At 42.8% G+C, this 16,013-nt stretch overlaps 1 protein-coding gene across 3 annotated transcripts; it reads left to right on the forward strand.

The window, feature by feature from the left end:
- The first annotated feature begins 1,486 nt into the window (after positions 1 to 1,486).
- Positions 1,487 to 15,209, forward strand: ZNF140 (zinc finger protein 140). Of its 3 annotated transcripts, none has more exons than XM_079942471.1 (5): positions 1,487 to 1,827; positions 2,126 to 2,178; positions 3,759 to 3,885; positions 4,272 to 4,367; positions 13,260 to 15,209. In XM_079942471.1, exons 2-5 carry the CDS (start codon positions 2,170 to 2,172, stop codon positions 14,444 to 14,446), a joined length of 1,419 nt encoding a protein of 472 aa, XP_079798597.1. In that variant the 5' UTR covers positions 1,487 to 1,827; positions 2,126 to 2,169; the 3' UTR covers positions 14,447 to 15,209. The 3 variants fall into 3 exon arrangements, with proteins under 3 accessions (XP_079798597.1, XP_079798598.1, XP_079798599.1); XM_079942472.1 differs by having other exon boundaries at positions 4,275 to 4,367; XM_079942473.1 differs by lacking the exon at positions 4,272 to 4,367.
- Positions 15,210 to 16,013: the final 804 nt, after the last annotated feature.

Consider the following 16,013-nt stretch of genomic DNA (forward strand, 5'->3'; position numbering starts at 1 on the left):
TTAAAGAATGTACTTCTGGAAGCATTTCACCCAAGCAAGAAACCTAGTTCCTCCATGTATCCAATTCATTACCAGGTCCTTTACATTCTTCTTTTAAATTGTTTCCTGAATCAGTCTTCCGTAGCCCCAGTTCCCGGGCCCCAGGATACAGAAGCACTGCCTTCAGTGGCCTTCCTGGCTCAAGTCCTTCTTCCTGTTGGTTCACCCTTACCACTCTGCACCACACTGCACATGAGACGTCACAGCCTCTTTAAAACTCTTCATTGTCTTGTCACTTCACAGCATGAACATTCCTTCACAAGGATGCTTACTTTTTCAGTCTCTTCCTTTCAAGCCACCTCTCCTTTGACCTCTTTTCACCAGGCCAGTGAATTTCTTTCTTCCTTTTTTCTCTTCCAGCTTTTATATTGGACTGTAACCAAGCAGGACCCCATGGGGCCTTCCCAGGACAGACTCTCCCCGCCCCACCTCATTCTCCACCTGCCTCTTATTTGTAGAAAAACTTTAGCCTCCTAGGCCTTCCCCAAGTTCCAAAGAACAAATTTAATCAGAGAAGTGAGAAAATGCAGAAAGAAAGGAAAATAGTCAAGCAAGACAAAATAATAATAGTTTAGCTATTCAACAAAGTCAAGGAACTTTAGTTCCTCCTCAAGGGCTGTAGATACTATTCTGAGCCGTGTCCTTTGAGCTGTTTTGCAGCTCTGAAACCCCTACCAGCTGGGAGAAGTAAACTGTAGGCTGCCCACCGTAGACCGAAGAACAGATGGAACCAGAAGGTCAATGATGTTGACTCCTGATGACCTCCCCACCAACCAATCAGAAGAAGGTCCAAGAGCCAATCACACACCCCACAACCCCCCCTCCCTCATCCCGTCTTTAAAAACCTTTCCCTGAAAGCCTTCTGGGAGTTCAGGCCTTTTAAGCACTAGTTCCCTGGACTCCTTCTTGGCGCCTGCAATAAACGCTGCACTTTCCTTCATCACAACCCAGTGTCAGTAGATCGGCTTTACTGCGGGCAGGTGAGTGGACACAAGGTTTGTTTGATAACACATTTTCCTTTGTTGTCTCTAATCTTTTTTTCATAAACTCATAAACTGTTGGCTCCACTTAGAACAATATTCCATGATTCAGCGGGCCCAGCCTCTCTCCTAACCCTTCCATTTCAATACAAAGCTTGCACCCGGCCTCCCATCCCCTGGGCTTGGAGCTCTGTAGGTGCTTAGTCCCCAGACCTCCCCCGTGCTCGGGACCGAGCCACCAGCGCAGGGAGAAGGAAGCCCCCAGGAATCGCGGACTCCCACGGCAGGGCTGCAAGGGGAGCCCGGCTGCCTCCTCTGCTCATGCGGACAGGTCGCCAGTCTGGCCTCAGCGTGCGGGCGGTCGCCGTCCAGGCCGCCATGGCTGGGCCGCCCCGCGGGGCTCCAGGCTCTGAGAGTAGTGACTCCTCAGGGCTGCGGGGGCTGCTACTGCCGTGGCCAGGGCTGGAGGTCCTGAATGGAACGGCTGGGGCCGCAGTCGGTTCTGGGAGTTGTAGTCCGAGCGTGGACGGCTAGGCCTCAGTTTGAGGCCGCAGTGGACCCTGGGAAGTGTAGTTATCTGAGACCCCCGTTCTCCCTGTTACGGGCGCGGGGTGTCCTGGGAGTTGTAGGGGGTGGGGCGGGCACTCTGCCCGCGACGCGCCGAGGCCGCGGTGGGTCCTGGGAAGGAGAGCTGTCTGAGGCCCGCGGCCTGGTCGCGGTCGGTCTGAGGCTCCGGAAGGCGCAGTTTGCGGGACGCTGGTTCGGGGTCCCCGTCGCAGAGCCGAGAGCCTTGCTTGCGCGGGCCGAGGTAGGGGAAGGGCCCGCCCTGCCCGAGCCTGTCCCCGCCGGGGCCCGGGGGGCCGGGGGCGGTGGTCCTGCCCCGAGCTTGGGAAGCCTTGGTTGCCCGGCCAGCAGCGCGGAGGAGACGCCCCAGCTGCGGCTCCGTTAAAGGCAGCGGCGCTGGGGGCGCGGGTCGGGCCCAGGCTCGGAGCCCCCACCGCTGCGGGGAGGGAGCTGTCGCGGGCGTCCCTGACCCTCGTGACGAGGGCGGTGGATGCGGAGCCCGGGCGCCGGCCCGCGCGTCAGCTTGTCGCTCTCCCCGCCAGCTCCGCCTTCCACGCTCGGTTCTCCGCGGGCCCTGCCGTGAGCCATGTTTCAGGTGAGCTGGTGTTTCCTTTCTTCCTCAGCGCGACTGTGTTTTCCGGACAGGGAACACAGGCTTTCTCCCCCTGCCGCCCTTCTGGCGCCTAAGAGGACGTGGGAGGGCAGGCGGGGCCGGTCGCGGGGCGGGCGCTGACCGGGCGGCCGGGTCTTAGAGCGGGCTGTCCTGCGCCTCCTTTCCCCGGAATTGGAACGTGGAGGGCTTCACTCTCTGCCCTCGCCCCCGCTGCCGTTCATTCGCTGACTCCTGCTTCCGTTGGGCGTCTCCTTTCACGCCTGCATCAGCGGTCTCAGTGCGTGATCCTGGATCAGCTCTGTCGGCATCACCTGGTAACTTGCTGGACTTGGGTATTCTCGAGCCTCACCCCAGCCTTGTGAACCCGAACCTGTGCGTGTGCGGGTTGGCAGTCTGCACGTTAACAGTCCTTCCACGTGATTCTCCTGCACGGCGCTTCCTAGGTCCTGGGGATCAGCGGGGAGCAAAACAAAATCTCCGAACTCACCGAGCTCATTTTTTAGGCAAGACGTGAAGTTTCTCTAGCAAGGAACCCTGATTATTGTTGTTTTGGTGGAGGCTAAATGCGTGGCTGGCAATTGTGCTTCACAGAGGTCGGGGATAAGAAGACCAGCCCTTCCAAATTAGTCCATCTGGTTTTAGTGTCACTTCTCTGTCCTACTTTCTGTCATACTTGTCTCCAAAGCCAGAGGCTCTTCAACTTTTGCTGGAAGTCCAGTTTCCTTCCGTTCTGGAGAGCCTACTGTTTACATTAGGAAACAGCTTCTTTTATTAGTCAGTAATCTATAACAGATTATAGGCACTTAAAATTTTTTTTAAACTGTAAAATATAACTCTGTCATACCTCTGGGGCTGTTACTAGTTTGGGACTTTTAAAAATCCCTGTTCATGCCTAACAGCTATGTGGGTCACTCAGGTGCTGCAAAACCAGGCTGCAAACAGGGGCTTATTACTCATCCTGAACCCAAGGGAAGAAGCTGGAGGTTCCACCCTGGGAGGCCCTTGTACTGTAGCCTTCAGCGTCTTGTTCGGCGACATTGCTAAGTATCACAGCTATTTCTTCAGAAACGGGGTTAGCTGTGGTAAACTTGAATGTGTACCCCTTAATCGGGAGCTGCTGCTGTCTGCTACAGCCAGTTGTGCCTACGAAGAAATTCTTGCCAGATCATATTAAAATAGGCTGGTATTAAGGAAAATATACTCTCCCTATTACACGTAAAGGGATTGTCTTCATTATTCATAAAGCGTGGTGAGATCTTAAGAATTTTTGCAACCAAAGCCAGAAATTCATGTTATTCACATGTATAGTCCTTTATCTTCCACAAAATTGTAAATTATCTCAGGACAAAGCATGTATATTTTTTCGTCTTTTCTTCAATTATACAGTAAAACAAAACAACTAGTCTCTTCCTTATACTCTTAATAATTACTCAGAATCTTGAAAACTGTCATTGCGCTACTTATACACTGTCCACCATACACAGTGGGACTCATTTCACTCCTTGATCAGAGCCTTTGGGAGCATGGGTGCTGGTTGTGCAGATGTCTGTGTGTCATTTCAGGGGTCAGTGACATTCAGAGATGTGGCCGTAGACTTCTCCCGGGAGGAGTGGGAATGGCTCCAGCCTGCTCAAAGAGACTTGTACAGACATGTAATGTTGGAGAACTATGGCCACCTGGTCTCACTGGGTAGGTATTTCTTCTCATCTCCCCTCAGTCAGAATTTGACCTTTAGGATGGCTGTTGCGAATCTTGATTACCTGGCTGAACATTCCCAAGGGAGGTAAGTTTTTTTTGTTTGTTTGTTTGTTTTAGCTTTTCTTTTTTTTTTTTGGCTGCACTGCATGGCATGGGAACTTCCCTGACAAGGGGATCGAACCTGAGCCCCCTGCAGTGGAAGTGTAGAGTCTTAACCACTGGACAGCCAGGGAAGTCCTTTATTAGCTTTTAAGAGGGGAATTAGAACTTCACCTAATCTTTAGAAATCTTTCATACTTACATCTGGCATTTCTAATAACGGCCCCTCTTTCGTAAGGATTCAGGGACTAATTGTGAATTTATTTCATTTCCGCAAGCAGGTCTTAACATTTCTAAGCCACATGTGGTTTCCTTACTGGAGCAAGGGAAAGAGCCGTGGCTGGGGAAAGATGCGAGCAGAGGTCTGTTTTCAGGTGAGTGAGTTAGAAGCTGGTGGGGAAGTTTTTAAAATAACAACCCACCCAGTAAATGAGAAAGCAGTACTTTGTTATATGCTGGATGGAAAGTTTTCCTTTAAAGGTACCGGAGATACAGGGACTGTAAAGTCTTGCCCACAGCAAGGGGACCACTCACACCCACTTACCTGTCTGCCTTCAGTTCTCATCCTTTCCTCACTTTCTCACAGATAGATGTGTCCCTTCTTTTCATTATTAGCTCTGTCTGGACTCTGAATTTTATTTCTCTTTGGTTTCTCTTCCCTTTCTTTTTAAAAATTGACTTATATGTTTCCATTGTCTAAATTAAAAGGTATATATATTTTTCTTTATACTGCTGTTCTAACCCTCTTGAAAAAGTGATTCATTACACTTTGGTTAATTGATGGGTTTATTCTTTCAGTCATGTGTTATTTTAACAATTTTTTAAAAAGGTTTATTTTTGGCTGTGTTGGGTCTTAATTTTGGCATGCGGGATCTTCGTTGAGGCATGTGGGATCTTTCGTTGCAGCACCTGGGCTAATCATTGTGGTGCGCGGGTTCCAGAGTGCGTGGGCTCTGTAGTTTGCGGCAGGTGGGCTCTAGTTGAGGCGCGTGAGCTCAGTAGCTGTGGCGCGCAGGCTTAGTTGCCCCGCGGCATGTGGGATTTTAGTTCCCTGACCAGGGATCGAACCTCACGTCCCCTGCATTGTAAGGCGGATTCTTTACCACTGGATCACCAGGGAGGTCCCTATTTTAATGATATTTATTGAAGTTTTAATATTGTTAAGACTTTCTCTTAGGTGGTATGCCTCAGAGAGTAGAAGGCATGGCATAGTGAGATAAATTGGGTCTGTAAATAACTTTGTTAGAGGTCCTCAAGTTCGCAGTTCAACGATGAGAAGAAAGGAATTTCCAGTTGGTGTTATAGACCTGGGTAATTTGGATAGGGATAGTAGTAATAGAAATATAAAAGACAGGAAAAGGGTCAGTTTAAAACAAAACGTGGTGAATTAGTTTGAGATATGCATGGTGTGAGTAGAGGATGGTATTTCCAAGTGAAGAGGTGCAACAAACCATTGGAATATATCTTAGAAAAAAATTCCAAGTAGGGATGTGGGAATCTTATATTAAGAAAGAAAAACAGAAGCAATGAGGTTGATTGAGAAGGGCTCTGAAAGCCTTCTTCACCTTAGGTTGAAATAAAATTGCTGGTGAAGCTCTTTAAAAATAAATATGACCATGCACCGTGCTTGAAGATTCTGACATAGAAGGTCTTTGGAGCCTAAATTATATGTGTTTATGAGAATTTCCATAAGTTCTATAGTTGATTCTGAAGCAAACCTCTAATGGAAGTATACTGGCCTTTAGGGAGTGGTCCTCTCGAGATAACAGGGGAATACTTATGTTTATGGAGAAGCAACTAATGGTAGGACTAGTGAGGGAACAGAGGATGCCTTGAAAACCAAGCTCTGGCTGTGAGAGCGAGACCTTCAGGAGGAAGGATGTGGAAAGAGCCCTGTGTGAGCTGAAGTCACGAGGTGGGACAAGTGCCCAGAGACTTCCTCGTGAAAGGATGAGTTGAAGAAAAATGTTCTTTTCTAAATGTTTTGAAAGTAATAAAACCCATAAAACTATGTACAAGGGAAGTGAGGTAAAGGGGAAACATGGAAAAATTGCCTCTAATTCTACTACTTTAATACAGCTCTTAGAATTTTTGTGTGTTTCTTCCAGTACCTTTTTGGAAAAGGGAAATAGCTCACAGACAATGCATAAAACGTAAATGTGCAGCTTAAATTATTATAAGGCACCCATGTAACCACCACTCAGGTCAGTCGACACAGCACTGCCAGGTCCCTAAGAGCTCTTCGGGTGCTTGTCCCAGTCACCCACCCCCCCACCTCGCCCCCTGCAAAGGTAATCTTTAATGGTAGTAGCTTCCTTGGTTTTCTTTATAGCTTTATCAACTGTTGGTGTTTCTAGTCACTAGTTTAGGTTTGTATGTTTATGAACTTTATATAGAGGGGATCATAATGTATATATTAATTTGCTTCTCTCAAAATTATTTTTAATATTCATGCATTTTGCATACTTATCTAGTAGTTTGTATCCATTCTGTTATTGATGGCTTCTTGGGTTGTTTGCAGTTTAGGGCTATTGTAAGCAATGTTGCTCTTGTCCTTGGGTCCTGGTACCTCCTGGCACAGGGTTCCTGTGGTTTATGTCTAGGACTGGAATTGCTGAGTCAGAGGATAATGTATCTCTTTCACACATTAGATGATGCCAGAATGTTTTCCAAAGTGCTTTTACTGACTTACACTTCCACAGACACAGTAAGGGGGTTCCTCTTGCTGCTCCCCATGTTTACCAAATGCCCTGTACTGCCAGGCATCATGCTCTTCACCCATCAGGAGAGTGTGCAGTGGTAGCTTATTCTGGTTTAAACGTGCATTTCCCCAGTTACTAATGAGGTTGAGCACCTTTTCATATGTTTATTATTTAGATACCCTCATTTATGAAGTGCTTCTTGAAGGTTTTTGCTCATTTATCTATTGGATTCTCCATCTTTTTCTTGTTTTGTAGGAGTTGTATGTTTTGGATACAAATCATTGTAATTATATTCACTACAAACACCTCCTCTTACCTGTGGCTGGCTTTTCTCCTTAAAACCTCTTTTAATGAACAGAGACTCTTAATTCTAGTATAGTCAGATTTGTCAGTCTTTTCCTTTATGATTAGTATTCTTTTTTTTCGGCTGTGCTGTGCCGTGCAGCATGCGGTATCTTGGTTCTCTGATCAGGGAATCAGACCCTTGCCCACTGCAGTGGAAGTGCGGAGTCTTAACCACTGGACCGCCAGGGAAGTCCCAATATATATATATATTTTTTTGATCTGTTTAAGAAATCTTTCCCTACCATGAGGTCATGATGGCATTTTCCTAGATTTTCTCTTTAAAACGTCACTTTGCATTCACATTTAGATCCATGGTCAACTTTGGATTTATTTTTGTGTGTCATGTGACTTAGTGGTCAGTTTTGGTCTCTTCTGCATGGACATCCAGTTCTCGAGGCACCATTTATTGACATGTCTGTCCTTTCCTTCACTGGTTTGTCATAAGTTAAGTGTCAGTTTTTGCGCATGTTTCTGGGTTCTCTAGTTTTTGTTTTTCTATTTTTCTATCTTTGCATAAATCTATACAGTCTTAGTTATGGGTTTAATAATGGATAACATTTTACTGTATTTGCCTCACCTCATCCCTTTTTTTGCTGAATAATGTAATTTACAGATACCTTGATATTTCACTACACAGTACTTCACTATCATGTATAAAGTATAGGGATGTTTTCTACATCACTGAAATATTTTCACATCAAAATTAAGTTTTGCTTAATTTCATTTTAATGCACTGTCCATATATAAATACTCCATAAATTTGTTTTATAATTGGATTGTCTTTCCCCTGTGGGATGATGAAATTCTTGTTTCTCTCTATGTCCTATAACTTTGACTTGTAACTTTTTTTAAGTATGAAGACTTTGGGTCTTATTTAAATCCTGTTGAGATGTTAACTTCAAGCAGGCTGTCGATATGCGTAAGTTGAAGCCACAGTTCTAACCTGTCTTCTGTGAATGTGGTTCCAATGACAGTCCAGTTTTCAAAGCCTTCTCAGATCTCTCTTATTTGTCCCCATATGCACCTCCTAGTGGTGTTGGGCACTGGGTTCCCCTTAGGCAGCGGGTTCCCCTTTGTTTCACTTCTCACAGCTTTAGGTGTGCTGTTTAGGGTCAGATCCATGCATGCACAGCTCAGGGAGGAGCCCAGAATTTCATACACAACTTTATGGGATCATCTTCTTGCGCTCCCTTTTTCACCATGTCCCCTTGCCTTTTTGGCTCCCAGACCCCCTCTTTCAGGCCTTCTGGATAGAAAGGCAGGCCTGTAGGTTCCCCTCTGCACTTCCTGCAAGTTTGTCTGCCTCTGCAGCCATGCAGCGAGGGGATGGAGAGAAAAAGAAAAAAGGGGGAGTATTACCTCTCTGCTCTTGGGACCATTGATCTTTCTGCTGAGGGAGGAAGGTTACCCTGCCTTAGAGGTTTAATTGCCTGTATGACCACAGCTGCTGCAACATGCTTTGGGTTTGGGCAGAAGAGAATCAGAAATGAACAAACAATAAGATTTCTCTAACCAGTATGGACTCCCCTTTCCCATTCCTAAGAACAGAAATAGAGGCTTCTCATGGAGCTCTTTCTTCTCACACCTGCTGCCCAGTTCCTGCTTTCAGGCTGCATTTGAGTTTAGGCCTGGAGAGACTGGAGGGGGGGAAAAAACCCAAGAAACTCATCACCATTTCAGTGTTACTTTGTGTTCTGGCTTCCTTCTGCAAGCAGCTTGCTACCATTTACTTTTTTTAAAATAGATTTTTAAAATTTTTTAATTTTATTTATTTATTGTTGGCTGCATTGAGTCTTCACTGCTGTGCATGGGCTTTCTCTAGTTGTGGCGAGAGGGGGCTACTCTTCAATGTGGTGCGCAGGCTTCTCATTGCAATGGCTTTTGTTGCGGAGCACGGGCTCTAGGCATGCAGGCTCAGTAGTTTTGGCACCCGGGCTCAGTAGTTGTGGCAGATGGGCCCTAGAGTGTGCTGGCTTCAGTAGTTGCAGTGCGCGGGCTCAGTAGTTGCGGTGCACGGGCTTAGTTGCTCCGCGGCATGTGGGATCTTCCCGGACCAGGGCTCAAACTTGTGTCCCTGCATTGGCAGGCAGATTCTTAACCACTGCGCCACCAGGGAAGTTCCCCATTTACTTTTTAGAGTTCTCAGCTAGCTGCTTTATGCATTCTGTTCATGGTTTTCACTTGTATTCAGTGGGAGAGCCAGGTTGGAGTGTACTTACTCCATCTTTACAGGACTGGAGCCATTCATATTTTATAACTGAAACAAAACCGCAAAGTTACAGCATGTATAAAGATCATACTAATAAAATGAGAGTATGAAGTTCAGTCTAGATTGAGCAAAAGTATAAAGTGTAAGGAGGAAAATGGTGGGAATTAAGGATGGTTAGGGAAAGCACTGGTCAGATCATGCAGGTGTTTTATAGGTCTTATTAATGAACTTAGAGTTCATCCGTAGGCTAATAAGGAGTCATCAAAAGATTTTAGGCAGGCAGGCGAGCATTTTAGTAAGGTCATTCTAGCTGCAGTTTGGAAAACAGATTTATTGGAAGTGAGACTAGGAAACAGCACAGCCATTTAAGAGTTGTTGCCATAACCTAGGCTAGATGTAATCATCACCTGAACCTTGGAGGTGTCCAGGGAATGGAAGAAGGTATACAGACGGTAACAACGTAAGGAAGTGGACTCAGAAAGACCTGGTGATTGACTAGATAAAAGACATTAAGAAGATTGAGGAATTGTGGTTGACACCACTCTTTTTGCTGGTATTATTAGCTCCTTAAAAAAAAAAAGAAGGATGAACAAGTTTGAAGGGGAGGGAAAGATTATATCAATTTGTGACTTACTGAGTTTTGGGTCTCTGGGATAGTCGAGTAGCAATTGAGTATCATATTCTGGTGCTTAAGAGAGATATCACAGTTCTTCTCAAAGTTTAGTCCTTTGGATCATTTTAAAATACATATCCCCAGGCCCCACTCCAGAAATTCTAAGTTATTAGGTTTGGGGTGGAACTCAAGAATTTACATTTTAACAAGCTCCCAGGTGATGCTGAGCTAAAGTAGGATTTAGGAGTTATCTGCACAGCTTCTTAAGACTTTGAATTTTTTTTGTAAAATCCCTGTACACCTGTTGTTGAATTAATTCTTAAGCAACTTTCTTCAGTTTCTTTTCTAAGAAGTTATATTGTTTTTCTATAGGGATGCTAGTGAATTTGTATATTTATATCTCTCAGTCTTTACTGTAGCAATTAAAATACTCTAAACCTTCCCTGAAAATACTGTAATGATTTTTTTAAATTAATAAACTTTATTTTCTTTCAAGCAGTTTTGGGTTCACAGCAAAATTGAATGGAAAGTACAGAGGGTTCCTATATATCCCCCTGCCCAGTCTTCCCCACTGTCAACATCCCACACCACAGTGGTACATTTTTCACAATTGATGAACCTGCCTTGACACATCATTATCACCCAAAGTCCATAGTTGACCTTAAGTTTCATTCTTAGTGTCGTACATTCTATGGGTTTTGACAAATGTGCAATGACATGTATCCATATGTTAGTATGATACAGGATAGTTTTACTGCCCTAAAAATTCTCTGTGCTCTGCCTATTCATCCCCCTCTCCCCACTAACCCCTGGTAACCACTGATCTTTTTACTGTTTCCATAGTTTTTCCTTTTCCAGAATGTCATATAGTTGAATTCATAGGATATTTGCCTTTTTCAGATTGGCTTCTTTCACTTCATATTATGCATTTGAGGCTCATTCCTTTATATCTTTTCATGACTTGATAACTCTTTTTTTTTTTTTTTAGTGCTGAGTAATAGCCCATGGTCTGGATGTACCACAGTTTACTTTTCCATTCTCCTACTGAAGGACATCTTGTTGCTTCTAAGTTTTGGCAGTTATAAATAAAGCTGCTATAAACTTCCACATTCAGGTTTTTGTGTGGATGTAAGTTTTAATTCACTTGGGTAAATATCAAGGAATGTGATTTCTGAATTGTATGGTAAGAGAATGTTCAGTTTTATAAGAAACTGACACACTGTCTTCCAAAGTGGCTGCACCATTCTGTGTCCCCACCAGCAGTGATGAGTGTTCCTGTTGCTCCACATCCTCACTGGCATGTGTTGTTGTCGGTGAATTGGAGTTTGGCCATTTTGATAGGTGTGAAGTGGTGTCTTATTTTAATTTACAGTTCCCTAATGACATGATGTTGAATGTCTTTTCATATTCTTACGTGGATCTGTAAATCTTCTTTGGTGAGGTTTCTGTTCATGTCTTTTGCCTGTTTTTAAATTGAATTGTTCATTTTCTTATTGTTGAGTTTTAACAGTTCTTTGTGTATTTTGGGTAATAACTTGTCAGATGTGTATTTTGCAACTATTTTTTCTCAGTCTTCTCATCCTGTCTTCTCATTCTCTTGACATTGGCTTTTCTAAAAAAAACTTAATTAATGAATGAATTTTATTTATTTTTGGTTGTGTTGGGTCTTTGTTGCTGCACGTGGGCTTTCTCTAGTTGTGGCGAGCAGGGGCTACTCTTCGTTGCGGTATGTAGGCCTCTCGCCGCAGCGGCCTCTCCTGTTGCGGAGCATGGGCTCCAGGCACTCAGGCTTCAGTAGTTGTGGCACACAGGCTTAGTTGCTCCACGGCATGTGGGATCTTCCCTGACCAGGGCTTGAACCTGTGTGCCCTGCATTGGCAGGCGGATTCTCAACTACTGTGCCACCAGGGAAGCCCTTGACATTGGCTTTTGCAGAGCAGAGGTTTTTAATTTTAATGAAGTCCAGCTTATCAATTATCTCTTTCATGGATTGTGCCTTTGGTGTTATCCCAAAAAGTCATCACTCTCTAACATCATCTAGGTTCTCTCCTTTGTTAACTTCTAGGAGTTTTATAGTTTTGTGTTTTACATTTTTGTCTGTGATCCATTTTGAGTTAATTTTTGTTAAGAGTGTAAATCTATATCTAGATTCACTTTTACGCACGTGGCTATCTAGTTGTTCCAGTACCATTTGTTGAGAAGACTGTATTTGCTCCCTTGTGATGTCCTTGCTCCTTTGTCAAAGATGAGTTGACCATAATTATGCAGCTCTGTTCTGAGCTCTGTACTCTGTTCCACTGATCTACTTGTCTAGTCTTTCACCAGGGCTGCACTGTCTTGATTACTGTAGTGCTACAGAAGTCTTGAAGTCAAGTGTCAGTCCTCTGACTGTTCTTCTCCTTCAGTGCTGTGTTAGGTATTCTAGGTCATTTGCTGTTTTGTATAAACTTTAGAATCAGTTTGTTGGAGGTCTGTGAAATAACTTGCCGGGATTTTGATTGGGATTTTGTTGAATTTATATACCAAGTTGGAAATAATTTTAAACTTCCAGAAAAGTTGCAAGAATAGTGCAAAAATACCCATATGCCCTTTACTCACATTCACCCGTGGCTAATATTTTGCCCTGTTTGTTTTGTCATTTGGTATATGATTTTTTTTTCCTGAAACATTTGGGAATAAATTGTATACATCATAGCCGTTAACTCCACATATTTCCTAAGAATAAAGATATGTTTTTTAAACTTTTGTATATTATAAAACTCTGTTCTCCCAAAATGATAAAATCCTTTACTAAAATTTAGCCTGGAGAAAATCCTGTGTTTATCTGTCAAAAGCATCTGATGGAAAGACACTGTTATCCCTAAATTGAGCTTCACATGTCTGTTTAGAAGTTAGAGGTAGAGTGAGGATGCTAGAAGATATTCAGAGAAACCTTTTTATTCATTCATTCAGAATAAGTTACTGTAAGATGTTCCAAAGGCACTAAGTGAACACAATCTCATTTCTTTGTGGGACCTGAGGAACGCTTGTAGTCTATTAGCATCATTATGAAATTGTCATTTTCAAGTCATTCTGGCAGCAAATAAAGTTTACCTGGAGGTGAGGAAGATTAACCACCTATCCTTTACAATTACTTATCTTCCTGATAGTTCTGTTTTTCCCTCACCTTCAGTTTCTTATTTTTAATCTTCTCCTTATTCACCTACAGCTCTCCTCTGTTTGATGTCTTCTGAATTTCTGGATCTACTGCTCAGATTTCAGAGTCATATATGATAACTGTAAAAGCAATGCAATGCTAAGATTTTTTTTTTCCAATGTAATTCTCATTTAAAAATGGAGGAGTGGCTTTTATTTTACTCAACACAGAAAATAAGAAACATTTGCTTTGTTTTTTCAGCTTCAGAGTCAAATGGTGAGATCAAAGAGTTTTCTCCAAAAAATGTCATATACGAAGATGATTCATCCCAGTATTTGATAAGATCTTCAAATCTTTCATTTGAAAGATTTCTAAGCCAAGGCCTTGAGTATTCCAATTTTAAAGAAGGCTGGAAATGTGAGGGTGATACTGAGATGCTGCAGGGAAATCAGGGATATATCAGGCAAGTGACAGTTTCCCATCAAGAAGCCCTGTCTCAACATATGAATGTTAGTACTGTGGAGAGACCCTATGGATGCCATGAATGTGGAAAAACTTTCAGTCGGCGCTTTTCCCTTGTGTTACATCAGAGAACTCATACTGGAGAGAAACCATATGTATGTAAGGAATGTGGGAAAACCTTTAGCCAGATCTCAAACCTCGTAAAACATCAGATGATACATACGGGAAAGAAACCCCATGAGTGTAAAGACTGTAATAAAACATTCAGTTACCTATCATTCCTCATTGAACATCAGAGAACACATACTGGGGAGAAACCCTATGAATGTACCGAATGTGGAAAGGCCTTTAGCCGTGCCTCAAACCTCACTCGACATCAGAGAATTCACATAGGAAAGAAACAGTATGTATGTAGGAGATGTGGGAAGGCCTTTAGCAGTGGCTCTGAACTCATTCGCCATCAGATTACACACACTGGAGAGAAACCTTATGAATGCATTGAGTGTGGGAAGGCATTTCGCCGTTCTTCACACCTTTCCCGGCATCAGAGTGTCCATACCTCCAAAACCCCCTATGAATGTAATGAATGCAGTAAAGCCTTCCGTTGCCACTCATTCCTTATTAAACATCAGAGAATTCATGCTGGAGAAAAGCTCTATGAATGTGATGAATGTGGTAAAGTTTTCACGTGGCATGCATCCCTTGTACAACATATGAGAATTCATACTGGAGAAAAGCCCTATGCATGTACTGAATGTGACAAAACCTTTAGTCGGAGCTTTTCCCTCATTCTACATCAGATAACTCATACTGGGGAGAAGCCCTATGTATGTAAGGTATGCAATAAATCCTTCAGCTGGAGCTCAAACCTTACTAAACATCAGAGAACACACACGCTAGAGAACACCTATGAATATGAAAATTCATTTAACTACCACTCATTCCTTGCTGAACACCAGGGAATTCACACTGTAGAGAAAACCTAAGAATGTATGGATTAAAAAAAAAAAAAGCAGCTAATGCCTTACTCTGACTTCAGAGAACTCTTGGAAAGAAGCCTTATGTGAATGTGCTTATTGTGATGAAATGTGGTCTCTGCTTTATTCAGTATTCTGGAGAAAAACCCAAGGAATGTATGGGAAAGCCATTAATAGCTGCTCATTCTTTTTGTAATACCAGAAGATGGAATCAAACAATACTAAGAAGACTCTTCATCTGGTAGGATTCCCTTAATCTACATTTGTAAATTCCTATCAGGAAAGGATACATGTCCAATAAATGTGAGAAAACTTTTAGAGATTAGGTCTCATTCTGCATCTGTCAGCTCAGGACAGGACAGAACACATGGGTAAGGGTGTACTTTTTCCTGGACATCAGAAAATTCATAATGAAGGAAAGTCATACAAACAATGATTTGGGAATGCCTTCATGTACCATGCAATATTTATTAAATTCTTAAATACTCTTCTAAGGAGAAAAAGCAACCCTATAAATGAACTTAACATAGAGTGACTTTCTGCAGTATTTCAAACCTACAGAATTATCCTGGGGAAAAACTACCATTGTAATGAGCGTGGCAAAGTCATAAGAGTTCTGAGAAGTTATACTGGAGAGAATCGGTGTGGGAGGATTTTTTACAGGGGGATGTTTGTTTGGGTTTTGTTTTTTTGTTTCAAAGCAAATTCAGAAAAGCTACGAATAAATCTTGATTCATGGTAAATTAATGTAGTATTGGCTGAATTTTTTTCCTACAGCATGTGTGATTCTGAATATGCAACTATCACAATATTGACATCAACAATGAGGAGTAGCATGCTTTTTTAAAAACATACAGACATTATAGAAACATCTTTAGATATATTATGGTTTTAATTTTGAGACAGAGTTTGGACTTAAGGTTATGCTAACTCATGTTTACCCTTGAATCTGACTAGATGTCTTAGTCTGAAATAAATGTAAATAAGGTACATCACAGGAAAATGTCAAGGTTGTTTACCTCTTTTGTTCCATTTTCAGTAAGAACATTTCTTCTGTAAGCACATATTTGTCCAAATAAATCAGATTGTTTTCATCTCCACATACACCTGCCCAAACTTTATTTTCCCATTGTAAAGGTTATCTTACCTTTAAAGCATCTGATTGCCTCCTTTCAAGAACTTCTCTTGCGTTTAGTACATGAAATATGTAATTTAGAACTTGAATGAGTGCCTTATTTAAGCATATTTTTTCACGCATATATAATTGTTCTTTTACAAAGTGGGAGGCTGGCATATTTCTTTTCCATTCAATGTAACAACAAAACACACAGCTGTTGCCTAATATTTACTTTTCTAGAGCCATTCAAAGCCTCAAACTATCAGAACAACTCCACTGTATAAATCCCCTCTTTCCTATAGTGGTGGCCAGTATTAATAATTTCCCTCACACCCTGTGGCAGTCTTTGGTGAACAAGAATGTATTTGTCATCTCAGAGGTGTGTAACATTCAGAGGTGTGGCCATAGACTTCTCCCAGGAGGAATGGGACTGATTAGACCCTGCCCCCAGTTTTTTAT

Source organism: Stenella coeruleoalba (genome assembly GCF_951394435.1).
Source record: "Stenella coeruleoalba genome assembly, chromosome: 14".
Taxonomy (NCBI): Eukaryota; Metazoa; Chordata; class Mammalia; order Artiodactyla; family Delphinidae; genus Stenella; species Stenella coeruleoalba.